The following is an 8564-nucleotide window of genomic DNA, read 5'->3' as shown; positions in this document are numbered from 1 at the left end:
ACGCGGAGACGACGATGTATCCCGAAGTTCACACCCTTGCGGATGCTAATCTCCGTTTGGAGCGGTGTGGAGGCACAATGCTCCCCAAGAAGCCACTAGGGCCACCGTAATCTCCTCACGCCCTCGCACAATGCAAGATGCCGTGATTCCACTAAGGGACCCTTGAGGGCGGTCACCGAACCCGTACAAATGGCAACCCTTGGGGGCGGTCACCGAACCCGTACACTTTGGCAACCCTTGGGGGCGGTCACCGGTACCCGTCAAATTGCTCGGGGCGATCTCCACAACCTAATTGGAGACCCCGACGCTTGCCCGGAGCTTTACACCACAATGATTGAGCTCCGAACACCACCAACCGTCTAGGGCGCCCAAGCACCCAAGAGGAACAAGCTCAAGGGCACCAAGCACCCAAGAGTAATAAGCTTCTCAACTTGTAACTTCCACGTATCACCGTGGAGAACTCAAACCGATGCACCAAATGCAATGGCAAGGGCACACGGAGTGCCCAAGTCCTTCTCTCTCAAATCCCACCGAAGCAACTAATGCTAGGGAGGAAAATGAGAGGAAGAACAAGAAGGAGAACACCAAGAACTCCAAGATCTAGATCCAATGGGTTCCCCTCACATAGAGGAGAAAGTGATTGGTGGAAATGTGGATCTAGATCTCCTCTCTCTTTTCCCTCAAAAACTAGCAAGAATCCATGGAGGGATTGAGAGTTAGCAAGCTCGAAGAAGGTCAACAATGGGGGAAGAACACGAGCTCAAGAGATATAAAGTAGAATGGGGAAGAAGACCCCCTTATATAGTGGGGGGAACAATCCAACCGTTACCCCCACTTCAGCCCCGCAGAGAGCGGTACTACCGCTTGGCCAGCGGTACTACCGCTTGCCCCTATAAGCGGTACTACCGCTCCCCCTCGCGGTACTGCCGCTGGGCCCAGAGCGGTACTACCGCGGTGGCAGGGCGGTACTACCGCAAACGAGCGGTACTACGGCCCCCACTGCCGCGGCTAGTACCGTAAAACCCGACACGAAAACAGACCCCTCGAATCGAGGCGGTACTAGCATGAGACCGCAGTGGTACTACGGCTGGGAGCTACCAGCGGTACTACCGCTCAGGAGCGGTACTACCGCTCTAGAGCGGTACTACCGCTTGTAGCACTAAAGCGGTACTACCGCTCCGGCCCGCGGTACTACCGCTAGGAAACCAAAACTGCCATAACTTCTGCATATGAGCTCCGAATTGAGCAAACTCAAGCTTGTTGGATTGAGGAAGACGAGTAGCATCAAAACAGCGAGAGGCAGGGGAGGTATGCCAACAAATAGAGGAGTGAAACCTCCAACCGAGAAGAACCGGCATAACCTCCAACATCGAAAACATCATAGAAGATGCGAGTGAACTCCGTTTTCGATGAACTCGAGCTTGTCATCAAGATGACCATAAGCTCCAAAACTCACAAAGAGAAGAACCAAACAAGAACCAATAAAGATGATGCAAGGATGCAATGGTTTGAGCTCCCTATGAACGATACGATCAAGCTACTCATCGAGAGCCCCCCTTGATAGTACGGCAATCGATCCTATAACCCGGTCTCCCAGCTACCAACATGAGACCGGTAAAATAGAAAACCTATCAGGAGCAAACCTTTGCCTTGCACATGGTCCACTTGAGCTAGATGATGACGATCTTGACTCCCTCAAGTTGGACCACCTTTCTTGGTTGCGTTGGCTCAATGAAGACTAGTTGATTGCTCCCCCATGCTCCACTATGGGTGAGCCACTCTTCCGCACATCTTCACAAGTCCATTGTAACCACAATGGACGGCAAGCTTCAAGCATTTGATCTCTTCATGATGCTTCACTTGAACTTGCACACCGCAACATCTTCACAAGTCCATTGTCACCACAATGGACGGCAAGCTTCAAGCATTTGATCTCTTCATGATGCTTCACTTGAACTTGCACACCGCAACCTAACCCCACAAAGAACTCTCACGAAGATCATGGGTTAGTACACAAAGCGTAATTGACAATGCTCACCACACCATGGGATCGCTTGATCGCTCTCGGTACATCTTGTGCGCTTTGTGTGTTGATCAACTTGATTCACTCTTGACTTAGTCTTGATCAACCTTGACTCTTTCCAACTCTCTTCATTTGGATGATGTCTTGAAGGTAAACATGAATGATCACACAATCTTCTTCTTCAAGACATGCTTGCAATAAGCTCAACTCTCACATGACCAATCTTTGGATAATTCCTTAATAACACCTTGGTCACCACATAAACTCCTTGAAACCAACACATGGACTTCAAGAAATGCCTATGGACAAATCCTTCAAATACAACTCAAGGCAACCATTAGTCCATAGAGATTGTCATCAATTACCAAAACCAAACATGGGGGCACCGCATGTTCTTTCACACTTATTTGTATTGTTGCCATTAAGGACAAATGATGGGGTTTATATCATATTGTTTGGATCTATCCATCTTGCTTAAGGCGTTACTCCGTTCTTGTTAACTTAATACACTAGATGCATGCTGGATAACGATCGATGTATGGAGTAATAGTAGTAGATGCATTACCCTTTCCTCTTCAAGGGAAAAACCAACGCAAGCTCAAGAAGTAGCAGGGCACAACTGTGAGCTACCCCTAGATCTGGTGACATCGTTGTAACATCCCTAGTATTAACCTGTCCACGAGCAAAAGCCATCCAATTTAAAATCCATTTGAAGGTCAGGTACACCACAATGTTCTCATGCATCATGGCACATAAGCTACTTGCACTAAATGATCCAGAGGAAGAAGGCCAGCGCCAGGAATCAGGTTGGTCATTGATAACCCACAAGTATAGGGGATCGCAACAGTTTTCAAGGGTAGAGTACTCAACCCAAATTTATAGATTCGACACAAGGGGAGCCAAAGAATATTTGTAAGTACTAGCAGCTGAGTTGTCAATTCAACCACACCAAGAGATTAATTATCTGCAGCAAGGTAATCAGTAGCACAGTAACATGGTAGTTTTGATAGAATTGATAATAGTAACAGTAACGGTAACAGTGATAGCAATAATTTTGTAGCATGTGTAACAGTAGCAGCAACAGTGGTAACTTAGCAAGAATAATAAGTGGAAAATTCGTAGGCATTCGATCGGTGAATTCGTTGGATGATATTCATCATATAACAAACATAACCTAGGGCGATACAAAACTAGCTCTAGTTCATAAATATAATGTAGGCATGTATTCCGTAAGTAGTCATACGTGCTTATGGAAATAATTTGCATGACATCTTTTGTCCTACCCTCCCGTGGCAGCGGGGTCCATAAGGAAATTAAGGGATATTAAGGCCTCCTTTTAATAGAGAACCGGAACAAAGCGTTAACACATAGTGAATACATGAACTCCTCAAACTACGGTCATCATCGGGAAGTATCCCGACTATTCTCACTCCGGCGTTTATGGATCATAACACGTAATAGATGAATATGACTTGCAAGATTGGATCTAAAAATATATAATGGTGAAAACATAAATGGTTCAGATCTGAAACCATGGCACTCAGGCCCGAAGTGACAAGCATTAAGCATGGAAAAGTCATAAAAACTTCAATCTCAAAACATAATAGATACTAGGGATCAAGCCCTACCAAAACTAACACGATTACATGATGAATCTCATCCAACTCCTCACCGACCAACGAGCCTATGAAGGAATTACTCACTCCCGGTGTGGAGCATCATGGAATTGGCGATGGAGAAGGGTTGGTGATCATGAAGACCGAAGATCCCCCTCTCCAGAGCCCCAAACGAGCTCCAGATCTGGCCTCCCGACGAAGAACAGGAGGTGGCGGCGGCTCCATATCGTGAAACACAATAATTATTTCTTCCTGATTTCTCTCTCCAAATTTAGGTATTTAACGAGTCGGAGTCAGGGTCTGCGGTGCCACCAGGTGGGCACAACCCACCTGGGCGGGTCTGGAGGGGGTCGCGCCCTGTTGGGTTGTGCTCACCAAGGGGTCCCCCTCCGGTGGTTCTTGGCTCCAGTATTTTTATTCTATTGTAAAATAAATCTCCAAAAAGTTTCGTTCCATTCCGAGAACTTTTATTTCTGCACAAAAACAACACCATGGTAGTTCTGCTGAAAATAGCGTCAGTCCGGGTTAGTTTCATTCAAATTATGCAAATTAGAGTAAAAAACAAGAGCAAAAGCGTTAGTAAAAGTAGATATTATGGAGACATATCAGTCATGTTGAATGGCACAATCCAGCAGGATCAACTCCAAAAGTTCCAATTCTTCTTGGGCTTGAGAAGATAGAGGCAAGTGAAAGCTGGTAATATCACACAAGATGTTCTTGAACAAAAAGCTTGTCATCAATGACATCAAAAATCAGCCGAGGGAAACGTGACCGAAGCGGTCTTGAGGAATCACCAACTTTCCAGTTGTCGACCACAAGCCAAAGGAGCCCCCCAGAATTCAGCTCATCTGTTCTAACTGACGGTATTTATTGGCTAATTTAGAAATGTACTTCACCCAAGGGATATCTTGCTTGTTAAAATGGACTTTCCAGTTCAGAAGCACAAACTTTATGTTTATGTTGGAAAAACTTCTATTTAGCTAAAAGACCATGAGCATTTGAAGTAGATAATACCTACCTGCCATGCAATGTAGACTTTCTACTTATAAACACAAACTTTCAAAATGTATTAGAAAAACTTTATAAAAAAATTAAAGTTTTGACTGAGATGATACCTTTTTACCAGGCACTATAGAAATTCCATATTTTTTAATTACAAATTTCTACTTGAATGATAAAACTTTCTACTGGGAAACAAACGGTTGGCTTACATAGTATATTCTATTCAGCAATATAGACTTTCTAATCGGGGACTACAAACTTTCTACCAAACCCACACATTTTTACTCAAATACAAATATCTTTTCACTTAGGTGACCGCACTTCCTACTCAGAAAAATATAAACTTTCCAGTAAGAAACAATAAACTTTTGCATTATAAAATAAAACACATAAGTAATTTTAATACTTCCATGGTCATTTGTTTTACTTTGCAAATTGTACATGGCCGCCACTAACACATAAAAATATCATAACAAAGTGTGCACTTTTTGTTTGAAGGGGAGCACGTTCATGTCATGAGCAGCTTGGAATGGGTCAGCACGTGAATGGTGAGCGTAGTGGACCGATGTGGGCATCACAAAGGCAAGCAACGCATGCCACCGCCATAAAACGGAAGGTAAAAGCAGGTGGCCCATAGTTGTTGCACACTACGAGAGTTACCATTTTTTATTTAATTGGCCAGACTGGCTGGTCATTTATTTTTGGGGTAGGTGCCAAAAGTCGTTTCTTCAATTGCCTGAAACGTAAGCAATTAAAGGATGAGTGTCGCAATTTTGTCGGCGACTTCACCTCACCCATCCCCAGCATCGACCTGCAATTCTTCTCCCCTAACCCCAGTTTGACCAGCGTTCCCCAACATCAATGGCGGCGATATCCAAGGTGCTCGAGGACGATGACCTCCTCAGTGAGATCCTCCTCCGCACCGTCTTCACCACCACCCTTCTCAACTCCGCCCTCGTATGCACACGCTGGCTCGCCCATGCTTCCAACCGCGCCTTCCTCCATCGATTTCGTGAGATCCACCCGCCCCGCCTTCTTGGCTTCTACATCAACAAAGGTCAGAACACCCCGCACTTCATCCCAATATTGCCTCAGCCCCGTGAACTCACTGCTGTCATCCGTCACGCAGCCTCTAGCTTGGGCACCTATCAAAGAGTACCGTCGGTACCAACCTACATCCTTGGTTGCCGGAATGGCAACGTCCTCATTAGGCAGCATGATAAAATTGGAACCACGTTTGCGGTACACAACATGGTGTGTCCTGAGAGAGGCATGGACATCCTCCCACCGTTTCCACGCCCCCAATCTCCGTACTTATTTGACGGTACTGCTTACTCTAGAATCATGTCCAAAGAAGAGGGTGATGCCTTGTCTTACTTGTATGTGTTGATGCACCAAACAACGGATGGAAAACACAGGGTATACATATATATCTTGAAACATGGCATATGACGCATGAATCATAGCTTGATCATACAGCAGCCCCCTCGTCCATGGTCAGTACTTAAATCTGTGTTGTCCAACAATAAAATCTATGTGCCAGCTGGCTGGAGCAACATTATTGTCTTGGATTTGGCGGCCTCAAGTTTCTCCATAATTGAGCTCCCAGAAGGGATGGAGTATGGTGAGAGAAACACCATATTGTCACAGGCCGATGATGTTGCTGGTGTATATCTTATCCATGTCAAGAAGTTTCAACTTCGCATCTGGCTCCACAATGGGTACACATGGTTACTGATGGACACCATTTATTTGCGTGAGATGTTTGCTGATTTTAGTGTGTCAGATAGCAATGCTTCTCTCCTGATAAACCAGGCAGGAGACAATGCTGAGTTTGTGTTCTTGGACATGGGTCGATGCACATTCCTCTTGGACATCAAGCGTAGAACAATGCATAAGGTGTATGAGAAGGAAGACGGTGATAAATTTTTCTGTGAAATCCATCCTCTTATGATGATCTGGCCTCCCGTATTTCCTGCACACAAGGGTGATCCTACAAGGTTTGTTTTTTGGCCTTCATATAATCTATTGTCTTGTTGAGGTTATAATGTTTTTGAATTGTACACTTTATCAATCTATTTTCTATTCTGTTTCTTTGTCTTGTTGTGTGCTTTAAAGCTAAAATCTGTAGCTTAGATCAATACACCAACATATCCGGTGTAGTTGCGGAATGAATGGCATTGCCAAACTATTAGTCCTCTATTATTTTAGTTAATGGCTCATCAACAGTCATGGTGTAGTACATTCATGGAATGGTGGTAGATACATAATTGATTCCTCGGGCCATTTTAGGAACACTAGTAAGCAACAATTGAGATGTTTTTTGTACCTGTAGCATGATTTATAAACGCTACAGTTGGTTTTCTGTCTATGTGGTCATGACTGTTGTTGTTGTCTTGGGTTATTTATCCGGGAAATTAGAGGGAGGGATTAGCAGTTGAAGAATGGAAGTTCATGTAGTGCATCTTATTCATTTCTCATATATTGATATCACATTATATGAATTCTTATCACCAGTAAGCTGACCTTGAACGGTGAACCTCGGCCATGTTACTCTGGATGTAGATACTTGCAGTTTTTTAGAATACTGTAGATTTTCTTTTTGCGAGAAAGGATACAATAGTGTAATGGAATAAAATTTCCATGTATGCCTATTTAAGCATGCCGTTATTCAGACACCTATCTGTTCTGGATAGCATAGTTTACACCGGCACACTTGTGTTGTTGAATGTTTTTCCATTTAGATATACCACCATGATATTTTTGCCCTACATGTCAAGTGTATAATCCAGTCTAAAAACTCCCCCTTGGTGACTTTTACCCTCATTGACTGTTGTTTCTTTACTTTTCACACAGTAGAAAGAAAAATACACCACGTTTGGGGTATGGAAGCATCTAGTCATCATTGCTTGGTCAATTATATCATTCTGCATTTTGAGTGACACATAACATTTGAATGTTGTTGCACAATTACTTGCCTTGTAAATTTTTCTGGTGCCACTTGTGCTTAATCGTCTTCATCCCTGATCCTTTGTGTTTTCCTATTTTGTTTGGAACAGAAATGGCATGCTCAGGCTGAAGATCAAGGATATGGATGGACACTAGCTATCTCCACTACCAATAAACTGGAGCTCCATCGTAGATGAGTTGAGAATAAATGCAAACCAAAGTTTCTCCTTAGTTGTGATGGATGACATGTGACAACTTGGAAAGTTATGAGCACCTGGAAAGTTTCGATCCTTTCTGGAGTTTAAGACCTATTATTATTATGCTTGATTATCATGATATATCTTTTGCATGATTTTCTTCACCTGGTTATTACCTCTGATAGCCCTAGTCTTGTACCATGATTTATGCTTGCTGTCTACTCTGTTGTATCGGGAAAGAAAGAAATGGGGGAAGACTGGAGAGGGAGAGAAAAGATGACAACATCAACTCTGTTGTTTGCCCCAAATTGCTGTCTCCCCCAATTCATCTGCATGCTGCCACTTTAGGTAGATGGCTGCAAACCTGATTGAGTAAACCTGCTCAACAATGGAGCCCACCAATCTACTGCCATTTCGTACCAGAAAAGCCCATGTATGAACAAGGGTTGATTTTACTTCACGGGGCTACTCAGCATTCAAGCCGCAACTGCTCTCGGTGGCTGTCAAGCACCTGCAAAATTCTCAATGCCTGCTTCTTCCATGAAACATGGCGTTCCATACAATTAAGTCTAAAGATGTTGAGAAACACATGGTCCTGGGGCAGCTATTAGAAAGGAGAGACGAACCCACCCCGCGTTGTCGATTCGGGAGGAGAAACTCTCGCCGCCCGCTTCCTCCTTCCCTTCCCTTGCCGCCGCCTAAGGGGCTCGCCGGCGAAGCTCGGCCGGCTCCAGGGATGGCGGCGGCGGGGCGTTTTCTCTGGCTGCATGGCGGATC

At 44.4% G+C, this 8564-nt stretch overlaps 1 protein-coding gene across 1 annotated transcript; it reads left to right on the top strand.

Moving 5' to 3' along the window:
• Positions 1 to 5477: 5477 nt before the first annotated feature.
• On the top strand, positions 5478 to 7853 carry LOC123140745 (uncharacterized). Its single transcript, XM_044560030.1, has 3 exons — positions 5478 to 5698; positions 5771 to 6641; positions 7701 to 7853. Exons 2-3 carry the CDS (start codon positions 6097 to 6099, stop codon positions 7744 to 7746), a joined length of 591 nt encoding a protein of 196 aa, XP_044415965.1. The 5' UTR covers positions 5478 to 5698; positions 5771 to 6096; the 3' UTR covers positions 7747 to 7853.
• Positions 7854 to 8564: the final 711 nt, after the last annotated feature.

Source organism: Triticum aestivum, chromosome 6D (genome assembly GCF_018294505.1).
Source record: "Triticum aestivum cultivar Chinese Spring chromosome 6D, IWGSC CS RefSeq v2.1, whole genome shotgun sequence".
Classification (NCBI taxonomy): domain Eukaryota; kingdom Viridiplantae; phylum Streptophyta; class Magnoliopsida; order Poales; family Poaceae; genus Triticum; species Triticum aestivum.
The sequence above is the reverse complement of the archived record's forward strand: the minus strand, read 5'-3'. Positions and strand labels throughout refer to the sequence as shown.

Coding starts and splice junctions, on each gene's coding strand:
- LOC123140745 (XM_044560030.1), top strand. CDS start 6,097: ATGAATCATAGCTTGATCATACAGCAGCCCCCTCGTCCATGGTCAGTA. Junction 6,642..7,700: donor CACAAGGGTGATCCTACAAG/GTTTGTTTTTTG, acceptor TGTTTGGAACAG/AAATGGCATGCTCAGGCTGA.